Below are 26,344 nucleotides of genomic sequence, written 5' to 3'. Positions count from 1 at the left end.
CTAGTGAATTTCTAAGGCCAGGAAATGAACTCGGTTATTCCCGATTCTAGACCCAGCGCACTATCCATTGCCCCACCTAGCTCCCCTCTTACTTTCCTAGTGGGGCAGGAGAACAACGCTAAGAGCGAAGAAGGGGAGAGAGGAAGGAATAAGGCTGTTGCCCTGTTATTTCATCACCAAATGTTGGTGGAGGGCCTTTTCTTACCAAAGTACTGGACTGGGCAGTTCTAGGGGTCCGAGGGATATTCAAAGAGAGACCCTTCCCTGAGCTTGCAGTTATAGAATATGAGATTCAGGTCTGGAGGGGAATCAGACCTCAGAGAGGCTGAGACTTTCCCAGGACAGAGTTGCGGAGACAGACCAAAGTGTTCATAAAGGAGAGGGTTTGGGTGGCGACAGTCCAGATCCATCCGCGGATGGAGAGCCCTGCTCAGAGGTGGGCAGAGGCGTTGGGGCAATAGGCTTGGCGTCAGGACGAATGCTTTGAGGTGAGGTATGCTCAAAACTCCCTTCATTTCGCGTGTGTGGAGGGCATATTTCATATCCTGCGGGGGAAGGGGTGGCTCTCAGCTGAGGTTTTACTTTCACCCAATCCTGCTGCTCCCTCTCAGCTCTGCCCCCTACCTCCCCCCCCCTCCTGTTTAAGCCCAAACAGCCAGGTTCTGGGTAGAGATAAGAATTCTGTTTAATATCAACAGAGGGAAAGGGGGTCCCCCTTCCAGGATAGCCAGTGTTTGCCCACAAATACCCCCTCCGCTGACTCGCAAGATAGACAAGGGGGTGAGGAGCCCATGAGTGTCCAGATCTTCAATAAAAGAAACTGACTGCTTCCCCAAGCGTCTCAACTCCCTCCCTGAGGGGGAGAGCCTGATCCAGGTCTGAGAACTCTATGTCTAGGGTTACCCAACCCTCATCCCTCGGAGAGAGGGTCGCTAGCCAGCCCCCAGCTCCTCCCCCGTCTGTTTTTCCCCCAGGCTCCTCCAGTCTGTTTCCACAACAAGGCAGGCTGTGTGCCCTGTAAACTTGGTCCCTCCCCATCCCCACTCCTGCGCTGGGGACACTGTGACCTGAGTTGGGGTGGGAGTTCCCTGGCTCCAACTCCTTGCCAGGCTATCATTTTAAGAATGAGAGACGGGTGCTTCCCCTTCTCGCATCCCTCCAAACCAGTTCCCCCTCCCCCTTAATGAAGAACCCTAATACTGCTATATTTTCTCAGGGGTAACTAAACTATGACCTCACTTCCAGAGTCAGTCCAGTGTCTGGAGGTGAGTGTGTACATGTGAGGGAGGGCTTGAGGATTCAAGATTGTGTGTGTATAGACATATATCCCCTCGCAGCCCGACTTCCCATCCATGTATTGTGGGACAACAGAAGAAATTAAATGGGAACTTTGGGGGAATTTTGCCAAAGCTGCAGTCAACACAGAAAAAGCTCAGAAACTTAGAAATGCAGAAAAAGTATATGCTGTATAGTCTGGTATTACATCAACATACTTTATCTTTTAGTACCATAAATATACACACTTTATTTTACTGTAAACACCCTGTAAATGAAAAAAATCAGACTTCTTCTCCAGTGGGGTGGGGGCACCGAGGGTGCAGGGCCCCTAACCCACTGCACGTGGAAGGGATGCCTGTATGTATGTATATAGTACATGTAGATATCTTTTTTACATAGGTATATATGTGTATGGTGTATGTGTGGTGTGCGCACACAAGGCTGTGTGTACTGCTTGTAATGTGCATGATAAATGTCTAGTTTCAAAGAAAGGATCCTCAGGGCCTGGGGTCAAGTTCCATCTTTAATATATCCTGGTTGTTATAAGACTGAGGCAACAGTCCATTAACAACCATTTGTTAAGCATGGTCAAAGAAAGCTGAATTTAACAGCAGAAGTTCTGGGATCAAATTCAGCTTCTTCTCCCTACACACTTTGGATACTTTACTTTCCCTCTCAAATTCTGCCTCAGTCCCTAGCTCTGTGACCCTGGGCTTAGTCACAAACCCAGGGGATACAAAGACAGAAACAAAACCAGAGCTGTCATCCAGGAGCTATCTATCTAACCCTCAGAGACAGCATGAATATTTAGACAGACATAGATGGACAGACAAACAGATAGGTAGATAGATAGATCAATAGACAGGCAGACAGGAAGGAAGGAAGGAGGGAGGGAGGAAGGAAGGAAAGAAAGAAGGAAGAAAGGGAGGAAGGAAAGAAGAAAGGAAAGAGGGAGGAAGGAAGGAAAGAAGGAAGGAAGAAAGGAAAGAGGGAGGAAGGAAGAAAGGAAGGGAGGGAAGGAAAGAAAGAAGGAAGAATAGATATTCAATAGCCAGATAGATTCAGTAGACAGATCTACAAAATAGAATAGGTACAAGATGATTTGGGGAGAGGGAAGGCAAGGAGCACCTGCTGGAATCAGAAACTGCCTTGTGTGGCATTTGAGCTGATCTTTGAATGAAATTAAGTGCAAACATGGAGTGCTATGTATGAAGAATAGAAAGAAGGCCATTTTGGTTGGACAGAACTGTGCAAGGAGGTGAGTAATGTGAAACAAACTAGAAAGAAAAATTGAGGCCACATGGAAGAGTTTATATTTGATCCTGCAGGTAACTGGGAGCCATAGAGTAGGTGGAGTGACACAGATTTGCATTTCAAGAAAATCAGTTGGAGGGGCAGCTAGGTGACACAGCATAGGAAGAGTCCTTGTAACCTTGTTTTCCTCATCTCAAGATCCAGCCTTCCCTATGGGTTAATAATTATTGGGGATAGGGGCTCCCAGCCTCTCCCTAGCCTCAGCTGCCTCTCGCCTGTCTTGGCTCCTGCTTGGCAGGCAAACTGAGCCCTTCAGCTTGGCCCCACCCCATCTGTTATTTTCCCAGGAACTATAAAGCAAGAGACCTCAAGTGGGGCTCCTCCCAGTGGAAGCCAACTCTCCTCCACCTCCTGGGTGTTCTGGCGCCTCTGTAGCAGTTACTCCTCTCCGGCTCCCTTTGCCATCATCGCTGCCTTCCTCCATTCACTGTCCTCCCCTTGCCCACAATGTTACTCTGGCACAACCAACCAGAACATCTGTGGCCCAGCCCAGGGGAGCTGTACCCCTGTCCCACTAGCAGTCTGCTCAGGTAGGTGCTTCTGCCTCTTCGAATGCCCCCAAGGTCTCTTGTCCCTCATGCTCCAGCTGTGGCAGAGGGTAGAGGCATTTGCTCGGGCACCCACCTGGATCCCCCAAGGCCAGTCCCAGTGTCGTTCCGTTTCCTCCCTGCCTTCTCTGGGTGCCCCATTGGCCCGAAAGTCCCTCATCTGCAGAACAGGACGGGGAGTTTTAGAGGGGAGGGAGGCACGTCCTCTGGGGGGCCCAAAGGTGGGCAGAAATAACCCTCTTGGGTTTCAAGTTCACTTGGAGGTGGTGGAGCTTCTGAGGTTTCATCAGATTTCTGGGGATCTCCAGGCGTTTCCTAAAGATTTCCTCTCCTTTCATACCTCCTCAGGCAAGACCTGATCTTATCCTGAGAAAGAAGATGGCCAAGGCCAGGAGGGGTTGGGGACAGGAGCTGGTCGAGCCACTGAGAATGTCCATCTTGCCCCAACAGAGAGTCTCTGGCACTGCCTTACCTGAAGCAGGAGGACCCGTCCAGCATTTCTACCTCAGACATGCACTGTCCCGTCTTCCAGTATGTCCTCTGTGCTGTCACCTCTCCTGCTGTCAAGCAACATGAGGAGACCCTCACCTACCTGAACCAGGGTACAACTGATGCAGGGACGTGGGCGTTGGAAGCTACACTGCCAGGGGGCAGGGTAGTCCTGTGACGTTAGATATGGGAACTGGAAGACGTGGGCTTGGATCCCACCTCTACCACTTACTGGTGACCCTGGGTGTCAGGAGTCTTAGTTTTCCCATCTGTAAAATGGGACTAATAACAGCATCTTTTTTGTTTTTCCTAGTAAGGTCATAGAAAGTGTTAAAGCACATGATGTGTACAAAGTGCTACATAAATGTCAGTTATTTTGTCTTTGTACTTCTAACACCTAGTGTGGTACCTGGCACTCTGACGTAAGGCAGCTACTTATGTTTTTGAATTATCATCATTAAAATCCCTTATTTTCTGTGTTTCCAAGGCAGGAGAGTGCTAAGGGCTAGGCAATGGGGGTCAAGTGACCTGTCCAGGGTCACCCAGTTAATGAGTGTCAGAGATCAAATTTGAACCCAGGACTTCCTGTCTCTGGGTTTGCCTCTCTACCTAGCTACCCAGCTGCTTTGGAATTATTATTATTAAGACATTAATATAGGGGATATAGAGAGAGTCAGTCTTGGAGTTAGAAAATCAGACTGAAAAATCAGATTTTATCGTTTGGTAAATACTGCCTCTGACCCTGGGCAGGTCATTTAATCTCTCAGTGATCCAGACCCCTAAGAATAAACTGCAGAGTAGTGCTCCCCACGGGGACCTTTCAAACACTGGGATGAGTTGGGTTGGGGCTGGGGAGTCGATGAGTCCAGAGAGTGGCTTTGAGCTCCAGGGAGGTGACAGACTTGGGTCCACCTCCGATGCCCAGGCATGGACTGAAAGGGCAAGGGAAGTGGAGGGGATCCTCTCTGATCTTCAGACGGCTCCCCCTGCTTCAAGCGTGACTCCTCTTCCAGGGCAATCCTACGAGGTCCGCATGCTCTGTAACCCCAAACTGGGCGATGTTTCCCAGTGGCCTCGCCTGCTGAAGGTGAGCATCTCTTCTTCTCACCACTGGATCTCCATTTATTTTTTTATTTGAAAATTTTAATTTATTTAATTAATTTAGAATATTTTCCCATGGTTCCACGATTCATGCTCTTTCCCTCCCCTCCATCTCCCCTCTGCCAACGAGCAGTTCCACTGGGTTTTTACACCATTTACATATGTCATGTAAATGTCCATTTAAATCAAGTACCAGCTAGACAGGAAATGACCTTTCCCAGTGTTCCTCCCTCACTCCGCCGCCATCTTGGGCACTGGACGCCATACTTCAGAGGCCGCATACGCAGGCTAGTGGAGGGAATATTGGGTGCAGGAGGAGGAAGCCTAGGATTCAAACCACTCACTAGTGATGTAACCAGGGAGTCGCTTACCGCTGCCCAGGCTCAGTTTCCTTATCTGTAAAACAAAGCCGGTCCCGTAGAGCGCTCCTTCTGACTCAGAGGCACAACTATGACCTCTACATCTGCAAACAAACACGTTGGCTCCCCGGCAAATGAGGAAGGAGACGTTCTATCCCTGGAGGCCTGTCCTGGGGGTGGGAGAGGAGTCATTTGAGTCCGAGGGAGAGAACAGAAGGTTCCAGAAGGTTGGGCTCTGGAATGCTCGCGCTTTAATGAGCTGGGGGTCTGGGGTCCACAGAGTGTGGTACGTGTGGTTTTCCACGACCGCCGCCTGCAGTACACCGAACAACAGCAGCTAGAGGGCTGGCGGTGGAGTCGTCCGGGGGACAGGATACTGGATATCGGTGAGGGGAAGGAAGGCGGGAAGACTTGACGGGCTCCTTTGGATACTGTCCTACTGGGGAGGGCGGGGGCTTTCGGGACGCTGCTGCTTCCCGCTGCTCTTGTATCCAGGTTTAATTTTGGTGCTTGTCTACCCTGTCCTACAGACGTGCCCCTATCGGTGGGGGTGGTGGAGCCCCAGGTACTGCCCTCCTTCCTTAACACGGTGGAGTTTCTGTGGGACCCTGCCAAGAGGACATCTCTCTTTTTGCAGGTCAGGGTTAGGGGATAGCCCTCTAGTTGCTGCCTGGCTGGGTGGTGGGATGGGCTACAGTGAGATGCTAACAGCCTAAAAACAATGCCAGAAAGTATGTGAAACTTGGCAGAAGAATGGTGCTGGAGGAGCTCAGAGGCACTTGGTGGCTCCAGGTAGGCCTAGAACTGGGGTGGCATGCTGGGAAAGGATGCCCTTTCCCCAGGGAAAGGGTACTGAGTAGTAGATGGTTATGCCAATGGGGTTTCGAGAAGGAAGGTGAAATGGTGTGAAAGACAAATTGGGTTCTAGGGTTGCTGACTAGCAAATAGCCTGGGGAAATAACAGTATGGCAAGGCAGAAAAATCATTAATGCCATAAACAGAGGTTCTGGGTTCAAATCCTATCTCTGACACTTATATCAGTGGGACCTTGGGCAAGTAACAACCCCCTAAGCCCCAGTTTCTTTCTGTAAAATGATTGGACCATTATCCCATTTGATCCTCACAACACTAGAGACAAAATCCTGAGATAGATACAAGAGCAGGGAGAGTATCCCAAGAGGGAGAAGAGGAGAGGTCATTCTTAACCATTTGTGTGTATGTGTGAAGAGGAAGGACTCTCCAAAATCATACATTCAACTGTCTAAAAACAAAATGGACTATGAAGGAAACCATTACTTAGAAACGTTTATCAGATTAAGTTTATTTTTTTTAACTTCACAGATTCCAGGAGATGACTATTCTCTGGCTCTCCCGGGTGGAGGAATTCTAAGCCCTGAAATTTTGTTCTCTCATGCCCTTCCTCTTCCACCTCAGGTTAATTGCATCAGTACAGAGTTCACTCCTCGGAAGAATGGTGGGGAGAAGGGGGTCCCATTCCGCATCCAGATCGACACCTTCAAACCAGGTGACAAGGGAATGACCACAGAGCATCTGCACTCAGCCAGCTGCCTTGTAAAAGTCTTCAAGGTATCTATTTGGGTCTGACACTGCCCCCTCTTCCTCAGACCCTAGCTCAGTCTCTGGCTCCCTATGCCTCCTTGTCCCACTAGACCTCTGGAAGAAGTGGCCTTCCCTTTTGTGGACTGGTTATTCTAGAGCAGGGTGGGGAGGAGGAGTAACAGATGGGACTCTGAGGCTTTCCCCTGGGCTCCTCTGCAGCCTAAAGGGGCTGATCGGAAGCAGAAAACAGACAGAGAGAAGATTGAGAAGCAGCCACCACAAGAGAGAGAGAAGTACCAGCCAGCTTATGAGACCACTGTCTTTACAGAGGTGTGTACAGCTGTGTACCTTCCCTTCCCTTCCCCGGGCTGCAAATTTTAAGTTAACACCTCCGTGGCTTCCTTTGGCTTGATGAAAAAGCAGTAGGGAAAACAAGGCCCACATTGAATCCTTTTAAAAATAATACATATGGGGGCAGCTGGGTGGCTCAGGATAGAGAGCCAGGCCCAGACACAGGAAGTCCTGGGTTCAAATCTGGCCTCAGACACTTCCTAGCCAGATGACTCTGATCAAGTCACTATACCCTCATTGCCAAGCCCTTACTACACTTCTGCCTTAGAACCAATACACAGTATTGATTCTAAGATGGAAGGTAAGGGTTAAAAAAAAACAAAACCCAATACATACAAGAAAAAGGCAGAAAATTTGGAAGGAAGCAAAGATGAGGAAGATAAGTTTTGCAAGCAACATATAGAATTTATTTAAAAAGAAAAGCAACTGGTATGGGAAATGGATATTCCTGATTGCCTGTGAAATCTTCTTTTGGAGTTCTGCTGTGTACATAGAAATGTTCTTTGGAGAAATTTAAATTTGGAATTAAAAAAAGCGAAAATGGGTCTAGAGTCAATGGAGCAGCTAGGTGGTGAAGTGGATGGAGTCCCAAGGCTGGAGTCAGAAAGACTCTTCCTGAATTCAAATCTGTCTCAGATTAGCTTGGATTGGCCTGAGCACTTGACCCCATTTGCCTTGGTTTCCTCATTGGTCAACTGAGCTGGAGAAGGAAATGGCAAATCATCCTAGGATCTTTGCCAAGAAAACCCCAAACAGGGTCATGAAAAGTCAGACAAAACATAATAATTACTGGAGAGCATCAGTTATTTTTCCCAGGTTACATAGTATGTCAGAGAAAACCCTAATCTAAACTAAGCATAGGGCTCTAGTCAACTGAGGGGTGAGGTGGGATGGGGGTTGGAAGCATGGGGCAAGGAGATACTTGGGGGGAAGATATTTTCCTTTCAAAAGCTTTCCTCATTGGACCTCAATTCATGCAGTTTGAAGTCCACGCAGCAAAGGAGACAAGTGCAATTATTCATTTGTTTCTTGAGGAGAAAAAAAATGGGGAGAGGACAGGTGGAAGGAGGTAGGAAAGCCCGTTTCCCTGGGACAGAGGGGTCTAGAAGAAATGAGACACTGTGCCTGGAGACATTAATGTTTGTGTTTGGTTTTTTTTAAACCCACCTTCTGTCCCAGAATCAATACTGTGTATTGGTTCCAAGGCAGAGGAGTGGTAAGGGTTAGGCAATGGGGGTTAAGTGACTTGTCCAGGGTCACACAGCTAGGAAATGTCTAGGGCCAGATTTGAATCCAAGATCTCCTATCTCTAGGCCTGGCTCTCCATCCCCTGAGCTACCCAGCTGCCCCCCATATTAATCTTTGAACTTGAAGAGTGTTTCTGCAGCTTCCAAAGGCTTAAATCTAGACTGGGTTCTCCAAGTGGTCACTCCTGCCCCAACCCCTCATGGTATGAAACTGGGCTCAACATGGACACCTGGTCCATGAGGGAAGCAGGGTGGGGCCAAGAGATAAAGAGGGGTTCTTCTCCTTTCCAAAACCCCAATTCAAAGGTCCTCTAAATTTCTCTAATCCTTTCCCGCAGTGTTCACCATGGCCTGAGACCTCCACTTGTCTTCATGGTTCTCCCAGCCCTCCTGGCCTGACTTCTCCCCATTCTTTCAAGTTCCTGACCCCAGAGAGGTGTGTGAACAGGGTAGTGAGCAACTATTTCTTTGTCATCCCCTGCTCTAGTCCCTCAGAGGTGGGAGGTCAAGGGTGATGGCAGCGGGGAGGCAAATGACATTCATTCATTCCTTCATCCCCCACCCCCAATTGACTGAGCACATTTTGCTGGACCTGGGCCCTACCCTCCTAGTGCTTCCAGGCTGCCAAGATCAGTAACCTCTTCCTACCCAAGGGCACGGAGGCGAAGTGCCACAGAAGGCCGGCCCTCCAAGTCTTGTCTGCTCTCTCCTCCAGGATCTGTTCCTCCTCACCCTTCTCCCTGGACAGCTCAGTGGACAGCCCCGCCGAGGTAAATGTTCTCTCATCCCCTCTCTCGGCGGTGTTGCCTGCCCTCTGGCGGCCACGCCTGGCACCGACCCGAAATCTTGGGCAGAAGTACTAATACCTCACATAATTTTCTACAGCACTTTAAAAAGATTTGCCAAGCCACAGCAGCCTGGGAGGTAGGCAGTGTAAGCAGATGGTCCCCATTTAGTTACAGAGGGGGCATGGGGAGAGGATGGAGGGAGACGGAGAGACAGACAGACGGGACCAACCCACAGCCTACAAAACCAAACCTGAAGTCCTTTCCCAACTGGCCCTCCCAGCTTTGCTGGTCACTCCAACCCTCTTTGCCTTGCCATGCTCCAATCAAGAGCCAGGTGCAAGGATCTGCCCATGGGTAGCTTTCCTCAGCATCTTCATTACTGTTCACTAAAAGACATGCTTTCCCTCCTTCCCCCCTTCTCAGGCTCTCAGCCCTGGGGCTTCTATCTCAGAGACACAGCAGTGGTTACACCGTCATCGCTTCTCTGGCTACTGTAGGATGTTGGTCAACTTCAATGGTGAGGTTGTCTCCCGGCCTCCATGATTTGCAAGAGAGGAACAGAAACTCTCCTTTTTCTTCCTGGCTTAGTATATGAATAGTCACTGCTTAGCAGCTATAGAACTTGAAGGTTGGCAGACCACTTTCCATGTTCGATTGCCCAACCACTCTGAATATAGGTGCTGTTATTATTCCCATTTTATAAATAAGGAAATTAAAGCTGAGAAGCTGTGACTGTGCAGGGTCCTACAGGTATAAATGCCTGACCCAGGATTTACATTCAAGTCATCCCGATTCCAAGTCTAGCACCCTAACCCAGAGTTGACAAACCTTTTGGAGATCGTGGGCACCTTCAAGCTGCCTTGAGAGAGGACCCCAGAGAATGAAGGGAGGAAGAGCATGTGGAAAATGTATGTAGGCATTGTAGGGAAGGGGAACAGAGCAGCCTCCTTGGCGCCCCGATAGCACTCCTGCTATGCCTTTGCCAACTCCATCATCTTTGCATCCACTCCATCATCTCAAATACCTTAGATCCTTACTAAACCTTTCAGTCCTGCCAACCAAAAGAATCTTGTCTCCTTCCCATCCACTTCTGGGGGCAGAAAGGTGCAGGAGGGCCAGAGAAATGAAGCTTCCTCTGTGGGTTTGAGTTGCCTTGAAATGAATTCCCTGGGACTTCCTTAGTGTCAGAGACCAGGCTTGAGTGCAGGTCTAAAGTTTTATAAACCCCAGGCCACCTGGCTGCCTACACTAATAACTAAGCAGAATTCTCTTTTCAAAGCATAATATTAATTGGAGACTTCCTCAGTCTTTAATTCAGTGACCAATTTTACAGGAAATATACCCTATTATACTGTTCTGGAGGTCATGCTCTAAAGAAACCACTTTGCAGACATATATTAGGTGGTGATTACTGTTTGTAGTTGGGTTGAATTCAGTCAGGTAGGCTCATTAGACCGAGCTGCTTGAGGACAGGAACTACTTTTTGCCTCCACAGTACTTTGCCCTGTGCCTAGCACAGAATAGCACTTAATGCTTATCAAGTTTGAGTCCTGTGTGTGGGCCAAGATAATTCACCTACATGCTCAGTATTCTAAGTAACTTTCTAAGACTGAGCAGACCTACATGGGTAGGAGTTCCCTACAGTTATATTAAGCAACTCCGAAGTGCCAAGCATTGTGGATACAAAGACAAAAAAGGGCCTGCCATCAAGAAGATAACATTCAACATTAAGAATGAATCTTTAATATTGGAAATTGAGAGTCTATGCCAGGGCATCCAACAAAGCCAAGTATTTCTGACATCCAGGGGCTTCCCTGTCAGCTTCTCCCACCTCCTCAAAGATGCCCATGTTTCCTATCCCTCCTTCCTCCTCTTCATAGGTGCAGATCTGCTCAAACTCTCTCGTCAGGACCTCATCCAGATCTGTGGAGCAGCTGATGGGATCCGTCTCTCCAACATCCTGAAGGCCAGGTATTAAACCTTGTACTGCCCACTTCTTGCATTCCTCAAAGCTTGCTGGGCTTCTCCCTCACCATACCCTCCTCCCTTCAAATCTCAGCTAGTCTCATCCTCTGCAGAAAGCCCCTTAATGTTAGTGCCCTCCCTCTGTTGATTATCTCTAATTTTGTAACATAACACAGTTTGCATGTGGCCTCCATTAGACTGGTGAGTTCCTTCAGAATAGGGACCCAAATTTAGTACAGTGCTTGGCCCACAATAGACACGTTGACTGATGAAAGGCATCAATTAGCAATTACTGAGTCCTGAGGTAGGGGTGGGAAGTTGAACTCCCTTATCTTTCACTGTTACCTACTAGGTTGGTTATTGCTGGTCCTAGCTTGAAACCTGTAGAGTCACTTCAGGAGCCATAAAGATGATCATTTACGGTTTCTACTTGAAGAGGGTTGGAGATGACTGTAGGGAAGGGAGAGATTAATAGGTCCTTTCTCTGGCTCAGGCCCATTCGTCCTCGGCTTACCTTGTATGTATCTTCAGAGGCCCTGAAGCCGGGAAATGAGACCCCACGGAATCCAGATTCAGGTACAAATGCCATTTCCATTGCTTTTTTCTCCCAACCTGGTGGAACTTCTGGCATGGAATCCCTTCCTTTTGCTTATAGGATGGGAATGGGGCTGGGGTTTGAACAATACCTTTTGTCCTCACTGTGATCCAATATTAGTTTACCAGCAGCGTCGTCAAGAACCTCAGGTGTCTTTATTTCTTAAAAAGAAGTCAAGTTCTGGGCAGCACAGTGAATAGTACCAGGCTTGGGTTCAAATCTGACCTCATATTTCCTAGCTGTGGCCCTGGACAAGTTATTCAATACCATTTGTCTAGCCCTTTCCCTTGTTGCTCCCTCTCTGCCAGCCCAGCAAGTGTGCCAATACTTTGCCATTGCTGCTCTAGGCAGTTCTTCCTGATCCACCAGTTTGATTCTAATGTTATATATCCAATATATAGTTCTTTTAATATCCTACTATGCAATGTTAAAACTCTCATTTGTAGTTTGGGAACATACTGTACTCCTACTAGAATGGAAGTTCCTTGAGGGTAGGGACTGGGTCTTACAAGTTAGAACTCAGGCCATTTCTTTTCTGATAACTACATGAAGCCAATTGGTGGGGATCAGCGCCTAGGTTTCCTTCTCGAGCCTCCTCAAGCTGTTTCTGCTTTTCTTGACCCAATCTCAGATTACTGCCCAACCCCCTGGTTGGGCCTTGGGTCACTTATGTCCTCATTCCCCTGCCTCTAGGGTCTTACCAACAGGTGTATCTGGAGGAGCTCAGCACTGTTGAACTGACTGGAAAACTGGCTGAACTCCTGTCTCTCCCAGCCAATCAAATCTACCGTCTCTTTCGAGAAGGCCCTACTGGCATCCATGTACTCATCAGTGACCTGGTAGGGGGTTCATTGCTTCATTTCTTCTATCGCCATACCTTTCCTCAGGAGTATGAGTACCTGCCTTTTTTAGATGTTAAGGTACCCTCATACTCCTATTCTAAGGTTTGGGCATTTCCCCTCTAATCCAAATGCTCTTATGCTGAAGTTTGTTTTGATTTGTCCTGACTTGGGGATAAGGTAAAGGCGACAATGCAAACCAATTTTTCCTTTTTTTACTGGACACCCTCTGCAGGTCGTCCAGAATCTGGTAGATGAATCCTATTTTGTGGCTGTGGTGAAGAAAGGTAAGAGCACTGAGGGGACAGGCTGGCTAAAAGTTTGAGAATTAAAGTGGAAATGGTTGTACTCTGGATATATCCTAAACATTTAAATAAATGCTTGTGGTATTTGAGGTATGAAGCAGAGGGAAACAGAAACATAAGATAGGGTGGTGGTGGGGTAGACAGAGCTGATGGTAGAATCAGGAAGAGTGGGATCAGAATTCCCCTGTCACAGCATGAGAATCTAGGGCAAGTTCACCTCAACTACTAGCATGCCAGGCAACTTTCTAAGACACCATTGGTAGAGCGAATTCCTCACTGGTATTTCTTACACAAGCCCAGATGCATCACTCCCCACTCCCACATTGCTGCTCTCTAGACTATGATCTGGGGAAGAGTACTAACAACATAAAACAATTATAGGAGTGCCAAAGGACTCACTGCAGAACATGATCTAGAATGGGAATTCTTAATTTAAAAACATTACTCTGAAAAGGGTCCACAGGATTTACCAGATTTCCCAAGGTATGTCAAGGACAAAAAAAGATTAAACTTTTTTTTTTAGCTCAGAGGAAGGGGAGAACACTGTAGATTAGGAGAACAGTGATCCTGTGAGCTAGGTAGTGCAAGAACTATATCTGTTTTATGGACAAGGAAACTAAGGGTCTGGGAGGTTCATAATTCAGCCATTAAGTAAATTAGGACCTAAATTACTGTGTGCTTTATGTGTTAAAGGACAGCTTCCTGGAGGTGGGATTTTATCAATGGAATCAGGAAGGAGAAAGATCAATGAAAGTGGTATTGGGTTAATTTTTATAGTCTCATGTCCAGGGATACTATTTGGTCTATGAGGTCAAGCAATGGACTGATTGTGAGGATAAGGATACTGATTTAAAAGTTGCCCCTTTTACTTTTTATTTTCAGTACAGAATCCAGATGGCTACCACTTGTTTCTGAGTTAGGCTCTCAATAGACTTTCCAGTCAAGACCAGAAGAAACAAAGCATTGGGGACACAGCTACATCAGGCCCTAATTGTGACCAGAGAATTGGTTAAAAAACCCCAATACTTGAGACTGGTGCATGTGTCAAACAGCTGTCACAATGGCTTCTGCTCCTCTTTTCCTGGAGAACAGGGCAAACTTGGAAGGTAGGCAGAGTCCTATGCTCAAAGGTTTGGCATTACCCAGGTTGTAGCAGGTACAGGATTACCCTGTGAATTAGCCTTCTGATGGTCTATCTCAAATCCTCATGTAAAGGAGACAGCCCATCAACATCACTGTACATACTCAATAACTGGCCTTCTGTGCCCTACCCTTTTTTTCTTCTAAGTCCATTAAAAAACCAAAGACAACCAAAAGAAAACCTTTATTTATTGTGCTGGCTGTGTGGCAGTGACTTAGGTTTGAGTGATTCAGTCATCTGCCTCTGGGGCTAGTACTTCAACATGCTATCACACTATAGAACCAGGCAAAGGAGAGCCAAATTCCCAATCCCTTAGTTCTGAGAAGAAAGCATCCTTAACAATTATTTGTTTTTTGGCATGTGCAAGTAAAACTAACTTTCATTCCTCACTGGCTGGCAACATTCAAATGACTGAATTTTAAAACTTTGGATTCTAAAAGAATTTGGGTAATTCTTTACAGAGACACTAAAGAATTTGCTTCAGTCTAAAGTAATACTCGGGAAAGGCATGACATAGGGAACGAAGACACTGATTGTAGTCTGTAAGTCCTAGTCTCAGCCTTGCCATTAACCAATTGCTTTGTAGAATGAGGCAGTTGGCCAGATCTATGATTCTATAACCTCTGATCAGACTTCCTTGAGGTCAGTCTAGGCCCCTATCAGATGGCTGGCTGCTTGCTTTGGGTTGGAAGCCATTCAAGCAAATGTGGCCACTGATAGGGGAAAGAAAGTGGAAATCAGCTAGTTTTTTTTTTGTTGTTGTTGTTATAGATTCAGTGTTGAAAGGGACCCCTAGGCAATCTAGCTCAAAGGTGGTAAACTTGCCTCCCACCAGGCAATGTTGCCTGAACCAGATTAAAGTGTAATTGGGAAATGTTTAAAATAAATAAAAATACAACATATCTAGTACCGATTTGTGGTTTTCTAAATCACTGTGGCCCACAGGGATTCATTTCTATTTGAATTCGACACCGCTGCTAGATCTGGTCCAACACTAATTGATGAGGAAACAGAGAAAGGTAAAGTTAATTATCCAAAGGTCATGAATGTCAAAACTGGGACCTGAATTTGTCTCGACTCAAAAGTCAAGTCCTGCCTCCTCCATCCCGCTACCTCTGAAGGTCAGAAATCTTCCCCATTCTATGGGAGAACACTGAAATGGATGAGGAAAACTAAGATAGGAAGGGAAGGCTTGGACTGGATTTGTAGGCCAAACTTTCTCCTCCCCTTTTGTAACAGCCAGACAAGGATAAATACGTTTCTCACCTAAGGGCAATGGTTTTACAGGGGACAGTGTGGAGGGAGGGAGGCTTTGCTATTGCTGCTGACTGCCCAATATGCTCCTAATTTTCACCACCCATAAACCCTTTGGGAGAAGACTGGGGAAAAGGGCCCTTTTATTTTCTGGTGTAGTTTTTATTAGGATAAGAATTATTGGATTATCCATTCCCTGAGAATAAATCCATGAAAGTCAGTCTCAGAACTTAAATAAAATGTACTTGAGCCAGTCACTCAGCCTCCTCTACATTCCTATTTCTAAAGCCCCTGAAAGTCAGGAACCACTCACTACTCAATTCAGGTCATTTCCGCAGCAAAATGAAAAGTCTTCACAGCTTATTTCCTTTAATTACATCATAAAACAAAATTAGAACATACATGAAACAATAATAGTTACATAACAATTTACTTTATATATATATTTATATATAAAAAAACCTTTTTTTTCCTTTTTTGAAATCCAAAGATTTCATCAGATGAAAGCAAAAGAAATACTCTATTGCAAACCCTGGATTTTCTTTTCTTTTTTTTTTTTTAAATAGCCCTCCCCCCAACCCTAGACCTTGAAATAATTGGGAGGAAAGAAACACAGCCATGTGCACAGCTAAAGGAATCTTGTATTAAGTAAAAGTTATCATTTTGGGAACCATGGCAGCCTCAAACAACTGGTTAAGAAAGCTTTGTGAATGTACCTGGAGGAGAAATATTAATTCAACAGCAACTCTCAGCACATGAAAAAACACTCTGGGTAAAGGATTCTGTGAAATTTCAGGTGGCAGGAATGTTTGGAATCTGTTTCTTTCCAATGGGGGAATGAGGGGTATGTTTGTGGGGGTGGTAGTGGTGGAAGGAGGTACTGAAACATATCCTGGTTTGGTGAAGATGAACTACCTCCCAACAGCACCATTTGTCTGCCTTTTGCCCCCAGAGGCTCTCCCCCAGCAGAATTTCATAGGCCCTGCACAAGAAAGGCCTCTCAGTCTATGGCTCTTGGGGGACACTGTAAAATGGGCAAAGGTGAACAGACTAGTTGGCTAGTGCAGAGTTGCCAGGCTTTTTAGGAACAACCTCCAGGAAGAGAGAAAATAAAGCCATAGCTGTCTTTGGGAAGTTAAACGTGGTATGGTGATAGATAGGCTGACACCACTGACATCCTCCTCTCTCACTTGCTATTATCTCTTCTAGAGCTCATTAAAAAAGGAGGAAGTAGGGGCTAGCTTGGACATGTTTTCCTCAGGGCAGGAGACTTCAAGAAGCTGCTTTAGGTAGGTCTTGTAAACATGCCAGTTGGCTCGAAAAGGATAAGAGGTTAGTGTTTCATTGAAAAAACATCAGAGTTCAGGCTTACCTCTCCTCATCAAGCCCCCTGGTCACTCAGAAAGTAACAGCCAAGTGACATATAAAAGAACTTATTTGAGGTGGGGGTGGGGGGAGTATTGGCTATGGGTATGGGGAGAAGGGTTTGGGACAGAGGAATAACATCCTAATACACAAACCCAGGAAAATAGCAGCAAAAGTTTTGCTCATTACAGTGTTATATAGCACAAAGGAAGAAAACAACTCAAATATTAATTTTAAAAAGTATAACTGGTCAAATCATGCCAGTTAGCTCTTGAAAGTAGGGCTTAAGACTTTATTTTCTCATCCTCCAGTGCCTTACAAAGAGTAACAAGCATTATTTCAGGGGCCAAGAAATCAGGGCCAAGATAAGAAACACATACGTGTGTACAGACACACCTATATGTACATGAGCAGCAGTTGTGTGGGTTTGAGAACAGTGTCGGTAGGCAAGAGAAGCTGCTGTGGGAGAAATGTTTGGGGCAGTTTTCTTCTGGGACACTACATCTCTTTTAAAGACTTCTTAGGGCCCTTAGAGGAAAGCATGGACATGGCTTTAAAAAAAATCTTTCAGAAGGTAGCATACTGTGAGGATTAGCCAACCTACATTCTTCCAGATCCCAAAGTAGGAAGCTCCCAACTGCCACCTATTTCAATTGTACCAATTTTGACACAGCTAGGACTTATAGGGAAATATCACTTGATTAGCAATCCCTTCTAACCTCCAACATATAGACTGGAGAGCCAAACAAACAAACAAAAAAAAGAAATCAAGGAGGAGAGGGAATGAAATTATTATTATTCATTAATAACTTTAGTATGAAACGGACAAATGGGTTGGTGGGGTAGGAAAAAGGAAATAATCACAAAGTAGGAAAATTATCTACAATTTGATGATATTGGGTGTTTCCAGGCCAGGAACTGACCCAAAGAGTAGATTCTTCTACCCTAAGGCAAGACACCCTAACAGTCATTTGCTCCTTTCCTTAACTTAATGCTTCCCCAACCAAAACAAAAATAAACAAAAAGCACAAACCCAATGCAAAAGACTCTAGAAGATAGTCATACTACAAATGACCATATGGCAATTTTTTTTACAGAATCTGAAGACTCACATGGGTTTATCAATCCTGGTGGCCCCTACAATGATGCAGCCAAGAAGACACTGTGGTTTAGTTATAGTTTGAAATGTGACTATACATCATATACATACATAAAGAAGCCAGAAATGAAAGTAACATAACTTTTTAATACCACATCTATGTGCAATTATAATGAAGCCGCTTGCTGCTGAAATTTAAATGGGACTCCATTGGGACACAATGTATAGATTTGGGATTAGTTCCTGAAATTCTCTAGCACAAAGTCCCAAAGTTGAGATGACAGTTATAAAGAGCAGAAATGAGGAAATAATACTGAGAAATGAGGAACTCTGAAAAGAATACCATGCTAAGAACTCATTGTGTCCCAATGGAGACCTTTGGAGTTATCAGACCTCACTGGGCAGTTCTGCTTCAAGATCTACATCTCAGACACTTTATTTTTGCCCAAAGGTTCTATAATCAACAGATTTGAGGGACACAAGGCAGAACAGCTAAGTAGTTGATGGAGGAGACAATCTTTCTGAAAAGCTTCAGAAGCTCCTACAGATCATCTGTTAGCAGAGGGACACAATGAAAATTGATATCCTCATCACCCATATTCTCATTCTACCCTTCAATAATGGTTGCACAACATTTATTTTTTCCAATCTATCCCTATGGTGGAGTAATTAATGATAGAGGTCTATGGGGTAGCAGCAGCGATTTAGATAGTGGCCAGGGCTCAATCATAATGCATTAATAACTTTCCCTCCTTACAACCCCCTCCAACCCCTCTCCCCAACAACAAAAAGAAATCTTCCAAAAGTTTATTAAATTTCTTGACACACTGTTGATAGGGATAAAAAAAGCAAATAAGGACACACAGATGTTCCCCATTACAGCTTATAATACCCAAAATGCTGCTGTTTCCCCATCATTCAACTTCAAGGTACTTTTTTAAAAATCTTACCTTTAAACCCCCTCCCTGTCCTACAATTGGTGCATTTTCTATATTTTAAATTCTGGTTAATTTGGTATCACTATAGTTATACTTTAATGTTCAGCGGGGGACACAATCGGGATGAAGATTGCATAAAAATATTTCAGAGGAATCTTTCTGGAATATATGATTAAAAGAACATGTAACAAGTTTCTGACTTTGTATCTGATAAAATAAGTCTAATGGATGTGGAGATTATTGGAAATGTACAAAGATTATTTAAAAATCTCTTTAACATAGCAGTATCCCAAAATATCATGTTAGAGATGAAATTAGAATAGAAGGAAATAACATATAGAGAAATAAGAGTACAATGTACTTTCATATTCATCATAGTTCTAATATTGCAAAGAAAAACAAGACTGAAGCCAGAAACCCTTTCTCCTAGGATAAATCCAATGAAAGGCTTGCTTTCAAGCTTATTCTAACTCAACAAGCAAACCTGAGACCTAATGAAAAATGGTCTAACTCACCAGAGAATGGCAGAGTCCAAATTTGGTCAGTTTTTTTTTTTATTTTTTTGCGAAGAATAAATTGGAGGGAAAGGCATTAGAGACAACTGACATGACTTTAGTACTGTTGGGATGTGGCAGAAATTTTATTTAGAGTGGAAAAGGGGCAATGGCTTAAAAAAAAAAGTCTTGAGAAGAAGTATAGAAATAAAATCAGGAAGAGGGCCTTACTTGGTTAAAGTTTGGAGGGATGGTGATAGGTAGAAAAGAACAATCAGAAAATTCATGACTGACATTCATGAATTCACTTCAGTTGGAATAGCACCAATGTCTCCTGGCTTATGATAACTTAGTTGGGTAGGGTTTCTTTTTGCCCTGAAACCAATTCTGTAAGGAGAAGAACTCTTGAGTTATTCAAGATCCTGTGTTCTCTACTACAAGTGGTAACTAAGAGGGCCAGCAAAAACAGGCGAATGGCCTGCCACATGTTTAAGAGGAAGAAGGATTTGGCCTAAGACCTTTTAAGATCATAGTCATTGATAGGATTTTACGTTATGGGTGAATGAGAAAAATGATCAATTCACACTTCTTTCCAATCAAGGTAAGATCATTACATCTTATGTTTTTAAAAGTTATGATAGCCTTCTCCAAGTCTTTAGGGTTTAGTTGAATGAAGGCAAAGGGATTCTCTTTATAATCATTCTGAAGCATTCTAATGAGAATTCTTTCCAAGCTTGAAAGGATCACAGTTGTCACCAAAAATAAGTAAAGTCTAAATCCTAATGCTTAAAGCATTAAATTAAATTGGCCAGTGCAACCCATTATAGACTTAAAACAATATACCAGAAGCTTCATTCAAGATCTCTTCCCCATGATTCCTAAGAGACTGGCACTCTCCTTTCTACAGCAAGGCATACCAGATCAAGACAAATCAGTCCTAATCTGCACCTGAGACAGATTTCCATAGTTAGAACTTACTGAATTAGGAGAAGTTATGCCCCTGAAAAGGAATAATTTTGATTTGGGGGTAAGTGTTTCAAATTGACATCTGTTCAGAATGTGCCTTGGATGGCCTAATAAGGTCCACTGCTACCACCCACTTCCACATTCTTCCTTCTCTCCTCCCCCAGTGGACTGGTAAGGAATTTTATGGTCCTAAACAATGAACCGGAACAGACCTGAACAATAAGCATTTTTTCTGAAAAAGGGCCTTGAATATGATGTTACTATTAGTTTTCAGCATCCCTTTCCCCATTACACTTTAAAAAATTTAATACAAAGATGTCATCAGCTATGGTAATGAAACTACCAAATCTGCTGAATCAGTCACTTTACAAACTTGGTTAAGTTTTGTTAATTTTTTTTAGGTATTCCCAAAATGAGGAACTGGGAAGAGAGAAAGTTCTTTGAGGTTCTGAGCAAAATAAGATCAAAATCAAAATTAAACACAATAAAAATGGTGGGTAATGTCATAGGCTCCTTCCTAGCACTCTCATCTACGGATGCCTTTCTAATCAATGAAGAAAAAAGACCCAGTTTAGTTCAACATATGCTGGTGGTCTTACAAGAGAGCCATCACCTGAAATGGGAAAAATTACCCTTGGAGCTGCTTAGATCAGTTAGAAGATGACAAAAGTCTATCTTGACTGAAAAAGCAAACTCCTGTAAACCAACAATAAAAAGCTCCAAATCTGAAGGTCTAGAAATCTGTTACTTGTGCTTTAGAAAATTAACTCCTTTTCCCAACCTCCCCCAATTTTTCTGCACAAGAGTACAGTATTATTCCCATCAGATACTAGATGTGGAGGGTCATGCTCTGTTGTTAATTCTTTTAATCATGAGCACTGAACATCTTTCTCTCTCATTCTCAAGCACAATGTGTAAGTAGGGCCAAAGACCACCCCCATCTGTACTAATTATCTTAGGCCTTGTGGAGGCTATTCCCAGAATTCTCAAGAGTCCAACCCCACATGACTCTCTGGAGAGTATATCAACAAAAGACTGTGGGTGACCTCTTTGAAAAGGATCTGCTGGTCCTTTGAACTACCAACATCAGACCTAAAATTGGTGACCCTAAATTCAAATAGCCACACACGACTATCATAGGGCTCAAGTTGGTGAAGGTGTTGGGGGTGGAGAAAGTGGGAGGAGAAGAAGAGACAGATAAGAAGAATTGGCAGCACAAACAGCAATGTTTCATCTACCAGTATTCTGAGACAAAACACTTGGCCATCATGAAAATTTGCAATGTTGTTAAACTTATGTAAATCTCAGTTCACAGCATGACATTCAAAGAGGGGCCAGGGGTTTTTAGGCTAAGGGTTGGCATTTTCCCCAATCAATTCTGCTCTAAAAACACCACTCTCTTTCATGCCTTATGCAAGACACTCAAGTGATTAATGGGATTCAGCTCAAGAAAACATAGGGAGCATGACGTTATTGCACATAGCCACCTATGTCTCATAGGTCACAAAACTATGTTCTCTTAAGGAGGAACTCACAAGGCAAAAACCTGAGTTGTTCCCATAAAGAAGGGGCAAGAGCTTAGATTCAGCTCATTTCCCCTCATCTGCTCTTTAGAGCTTCTCAGACAGCCTCAGGCAGTCTTTCTAATGATAAAAAAGTGGAATTTTAAAACATTTTTACCAATAAATAACTTTTCTTTAAAAAGTATCCAGTAGCCTCAACCTAAGTCACCCCAAATGGAAAACTTTAAATTGGAAGACAGCAGGTGAGCAGGCAAGAGACAGTATGGAAAGAATGCTTTAGCAAACAACACAAAGAAAAAATTTAGACATGGACGCAGACCAACACACAGAAAACAGCTAGGGAGAACCACACAATGAATAAGTGAACAAAAGAAACAACTTTGGATATCAGAGATTTCAAGTTAAATCACTGTGACCATCTAGGAAATCTCTGAACTGAATATTCTAACTGATGAGCCTTCGATATGAGCATGCTCAGCATGTTGGTATGCAAACAAGGAAGTAGAGAAGCATTGTAATACAGTCTCTTGATGGATGGCTGCCATCTTCATTCTCTCATGGGAGGAAGGATTTTTCTTTCTGGTCCCTGGATGCAACATTTACTGTATTTGTCCATACTCTCCTTCTCTTTGGAGAGCTCTCATTAGTGTTCTCACATCCCCAAAAGAAACCCCAAACCAAAAGAACAAACAAATCCCAGCAGCAGTGAACCTGGGTTTGCTGGAACGCCCCCCACCTTGGACTGTGATTCTCTTCTGAGCATGCCCAGTAGGAATGGTTTTAAGTTACACCAATCTACCTGTCAGAAAAAAGCCAACACAGATTCAAAGTCCCACTGTCACAGAGTACATCAGCTGGAGTGGACGGTGTGGGTGTTTATGCATGTGTATGTGTGGCTTGGGGGATCCGGACACAGCCCTCTATTCTGGCCCTTGCTCAGAACACTGGGGTCGATTCCGCTGGAGAGACTCCGTGGTAACTCTAGAAGTGTCATTAAATACTTAGTTCGCCAAGGCTGACCACCTCCAATGTCATAGAATGATGCAGCATCTGCAGAAGCGTTGTCTGCTGCCCCCTACTGATGGAGGCGGAGTGACAGGTGCAAAGTAGGCATGAACTTTTATATTGGGTAAATGGGTCTGAAACAAGACGGAAACATTACTGAGAGGACTAGAAAGATAGAACAATGAAACTTTTTAGAAAGACAACCAAAGGTTGAATAGACATGAAGGCAGCACAAAGAAAAGGGAACTATAGAGCTGGAAGCTCTTAGTTCTAGTTTAGGCTCTGAAATAATCTGCAACCAGGATCAAGTTCACTTAATTTCATAAAGCCTTAGTGTCTAGATCAATAAAATAAGGAGATCTGGCTAAATATTTATGCCCACCCTAAAGGAAGTGGCTAGAGTATAAACAAGCAATTTAGAAGAAATTAAACTTGGAAAATTAACAATAATTATTATAAATATGCTAAAACTCTACACAAATATTATAGGCAAGATTTCCCCCCCCCTAAAGCTATAACTGCCTTTTTTGAAGTGCTTGCATTAAGTATGTGGGCAGTAAATATTTTGGTTGGCCAGTGGCCTTCCTTTTCTCTTGGTTGAAAAGGTAACATGCAATTTCAATTGTACTTCTCAAATGGAAATTACCTGAATAAGTGCATGTTCTTAGTCCATCAAGCCTGAGAAGAGAGATGGGCAGGTCAAGCACTCTTTGAAGGAGGATGTTCTACTCTTAATGGAGTTTTAGGCTACTGTTTTACTAGATGAGTGCTAATAAATCAATCGGGAATGGATCGAGGTTTCCAAACCTTTCTTCTCTTCTCAGTCCCTCCCACCTCCATCCAATACTTACAATAGATTAGTTTTACATATGAATGATTCCTAATACTTTTACATCACAAAATTGGATTTTTAAACTCTTACCCATCCTTTAAGTCCTGGTTTAATTGCTCCTTCCTCTCTGAAGTCTCCCCTAATCTAATCTACTTGTTAAGAGTTTATTTCACCCACAGAATAAGAAGTACAAAATGTTAGTTTGGATTACAATTATTTTAACATATGTTAATATTTATACTATCTCCATTTATTAGATAATACCTCCAAAGGCACATTGTATAGTGCTTTGCACACAGTGCTTAACATATATTTGTTATTTATGTAAGAGAGTGATACTAAATTCTCAAATCCAATACAGAGTATTTTTATGATCAGTTTGTTTGGGCTGCACTCTCGTAATGGTCTCTCCTCTAGCTGATCTATGTTAAAATATAAATACAAATCTGGAGAACAATTAGTACAGTAATAAGTATACAAGAATTTTGAGGATGATACTGCTGCTTCTTACCCTGAGTCTTTTGATTCCAGCCCGTGTGATTTGCTGACAATCATACAGTTCTATCCTCTCAAGGCTGTGGCAGCTCTTCAGGTGCTCCAGGGATGCATCTGTGATTAGTGGACAGTTGTCCAGCTCAATCACCTCTAGCTGGTCATGGGCACAGGCCCCATTCCCCAGGTGACGGATTCCATCATCAGTAATCAGCTCACAATGAGACAGACTCTAGAACCAAATAGAACAAGGAGATGGCTGAAATAATTCATTACTAGATGGAAATCAGAATCTTTTTAGAGTACTGTGTAATACACAACAGAGCCAGTCCATGAATTAGGAATACGAATTCCATAAAAAGGTCTTCTGTTTTCTAGAACAAATTAAGCCAGTGGGTCACTTCTTAAGAATTAGTACTAAAATTTGGGTACCTGGTAAAGAATCACATATATAGTAAGTATCAACTGATGACAATTTTTATACCTGAGGTCTCTGTGGGGGCATTTTTTAAATATATGAGACTAATTTTTAAGACTCCTTTCTGCTTTATCAGTAACAAGCCTTTTGTCCTACCTTACATAGCCTCTCAACCCTTCCCTCTACCTCCCTGTCCTAAATCCCTGGTTCTTTCTCCTAAATCCTTGGTTCTTTCTCTCCCTCAAATACTTCTATATGAAATTCAGAATCCTACAGATTTTCTTATGGGAAACATATAAAAAATGAGCACTATTTCCTTTGTTCTTTCTTTCAGGTACCTCTGACCTGGAGGTGAGAAGCCATTCAAGCTATGTTCAAGCCATCTCATCCCCAGGTTGCTGAATATTTAACATTCACAGTAGAGTACAATTCGCAGAGGACATCTCAGCTTCTGCATGTCAGTTATCTCAGTCTCCAAGCTGGCGCAGGATATGTTTAACATTTCCAACTCCTCCCTTATCTTCCCCTTCATTTAGGTCTTCCCTTGGCACTCTATAAGTAGGCAATTTGGAGGGGGAAAAAAAACCTCTTTCCAAAAACGCAGCTAATTTATGCATCGTTCTCATGAAAGCAAATTCATGGTACTGGTCCTGAAGAAGAGACACGCAGATCAAACTCACCAACACCTGAAGTCTTGGACAGTGTATAGAGAGTTGAATTAATGTGCTATCTGTTATCTGAAAGAAACATAGGAATAAATCTTTCTTAGATTTCTTTCTTTTTTAATTCACTGAGCACTAATCTTTCACTGGGTTCATGTTTTATACTAGGTGTGAGGGAGGCACAGATGAACAATATAAAGACAAAATGGAAAAGCCCTTGCCTTCAAAGAACTTATATTCTATTGGTGAGGAATGTGTCCATATGAAATTAAATAGAAAACACATACAAATTAATTTTGGAGGTAGGGGGTCACACCACAAGTCTAATATGAACAGTTTAACAAATGAGGGGTTCCAGAGGGACTTCTTCAGGGACAGCCAGGAAGGAGAGAGCTGACATTAATGAGCATAGGGGAACAAAGAAGGGAAGGCAGTCTGTGTGATCCCTCAAAGGATTGTCAGTAGAGGATGTTAGGCTATCATACAGCAGCCATGATAATACTAATTTAAATATCAAACCTTGATAAATATGTCAGAATCAGGGGAGGGGATGGCAGACAAATTCCTGGCTCTGTTTGGTAGAGTAGAGAGGCATACTTGCAGGACTCACCCTACAGGTTAGGTTCTTTCCAAGCAGAACAATAAGCCTTGTTGACATTTCATTTCTGACTACATAGCTTAAAAAGGGGATGTGTCCTTATGATTAAAAAATAGTTACTAAAACACGCATAGATCTTGAACTATTTGACGAAAAAGCATTAGGGGTGTATGCAGAAACCCAGGATTTAAAATTTCAAAGCTTGAATAGTTATTACTCTCTAAATGGCTGAGATGTAATATTAGCAATTAATCATATCAAGGTGCCGTTCTAGAGAAAGGTGAGGCAAAATGGGGACCTGACATTGTTAATTCTGAAACAGAATGATTTAAAGTATTACAAATTTAGAATCAGAAAGGATTTATATGGTCAATAATTTTTCCTAATGGATGAGATGATTCTTTAGAATTCTTTTGCCACATAGGTAAATCCACGAAAGTTTAAAAATGTCCATATATAAGCTCAACTCTTACTTTTTAAAAGAAAAAAAAAATCAAGTTTTCTCTTCCTGACGTACCATTCTGATCACATCACTCTTCTCTTTATGAAAGACCACTCATGGTTTCCTAATACAGTACTTAGTGAATAAAGCATAAATTCTTGATTCTGGTATTCAAGGACCTTTACAACATGGCTCCAGTCACAGTTCTTAGATTATCTTACTTCTTTTCCCTTTCACACAAAGCAAACTTCATTACCTATTCTCTCATATCTCCCAACTCAATCTTCAATGTGTAGATGTTTAATTTCCTGCAAGGCCTAATTCAAATGTTAATAAATCATGAAGCCTTTTCTTACTGACATTCCCATATTGCCCT

At 43.4% G+C, this 26,344-nt stretch overlaps 2 protein-coding genes across 10 annotated transcripts in view; one reads left to right on the top strand and one right to left on the bottom strand.

Moving 5' to 3' along the window:
* Positions 1-1,799: 1,799 nt before the first annotated feature.
* Positions 1,800-25,052, top strand: LOC100017736 (transcription factor CP2-like protein 1). Of its 8 annotated transcripts, none has more exons than XR_008916374.1 (18): positions 1,809-3,122; positions 3,591-3,742; positions 4,643-4,716; positions 5,370-5,475; positions 5,620-5,726; positions 6,524-6,676; positions 6,869-6,979; positions 8,586-8,683; positions 8,963-9,017; positions 9,459-9,552; positions 10,916-11,006; positions 11,494-11,576; positions 12,289-12,434; positions 12,670-12,721; positions 13,627-13,845; positions 16,344-16,423; positions 17,597-22,625; positions 24,601-25,052. XR_008916374.1 is itself a non-coding variant. In XM_016430491.2 (15 exons), the coding sequence occupies exons 1-15, from the start codon at positions 3,040-3,042 to the stop codon at positions 13,668-13,670; spliced, it is 1,449 nt and encodes a 482-aa protein (XP_016285977.1). In that variant the 5' UTR covers positions 1,809-3,039; the 3' UTR covers positions 13,671-14,789. The 8 variants fall into 8 exon arrangements, 2 of the variants coding, with proteins under 2 accessions (XP_016285977.1, XP_016285978.1); XR_008916373.1 differs by having other exon boundaries at positions 14,826-16,423; XR_008916372.1 differs by having other exon boundaries at positions 16,344-22,625.
* Positions 15,487-26,344, bottom strand: part of FBXL20 (F-box and leucine rich repeat protein 20) — a 95,087-nt gene continuing 84,229 nt past the window's right edge. For both annotated transcript variants that reach the window (XM_007482320.3, XM_007482319.3), the window contains exons 13-15: positions 24,947-25,003; positions 23,868-24,080; positions 15,487-22,658 (exon numbers count right to left, since the gene is read on the bottom strand). In XM_007482320.3, coding sequence (XP_007482382.2) covers positions 22,551-22,658; positions 23,868-24,080; positions 24,947-25,003 — 378 coding nt within the window. In that variant the 3' untranslated portion in view covers positions 15,487-22,550. The remainder of the gene's footprint in view (positions 22,659-23,867; positions 24,081-24,946; positions 25,004-26,344) is intronic.

Source organism: Monodelphis domestica, chromosome 2 (assembly GCF_027887165.1).
Source record: "Monodelphis domestica isolate mMonDom1 chromosome 2, mMonDom1.pri, whole genome shotgun sequence".
NCBI classification, from domain to species: domain Eukaryota; kingdom Metazoa; phylum Chordata; class Mammalia; order Didelphimorphia; family Didelphidae; genus Monodelphis; species Monodelphis domestica.
Note: the sequence above shows the minus strand (reverse complement) of the source record. Positions and strands in the feature narration are given on the sequence as shown.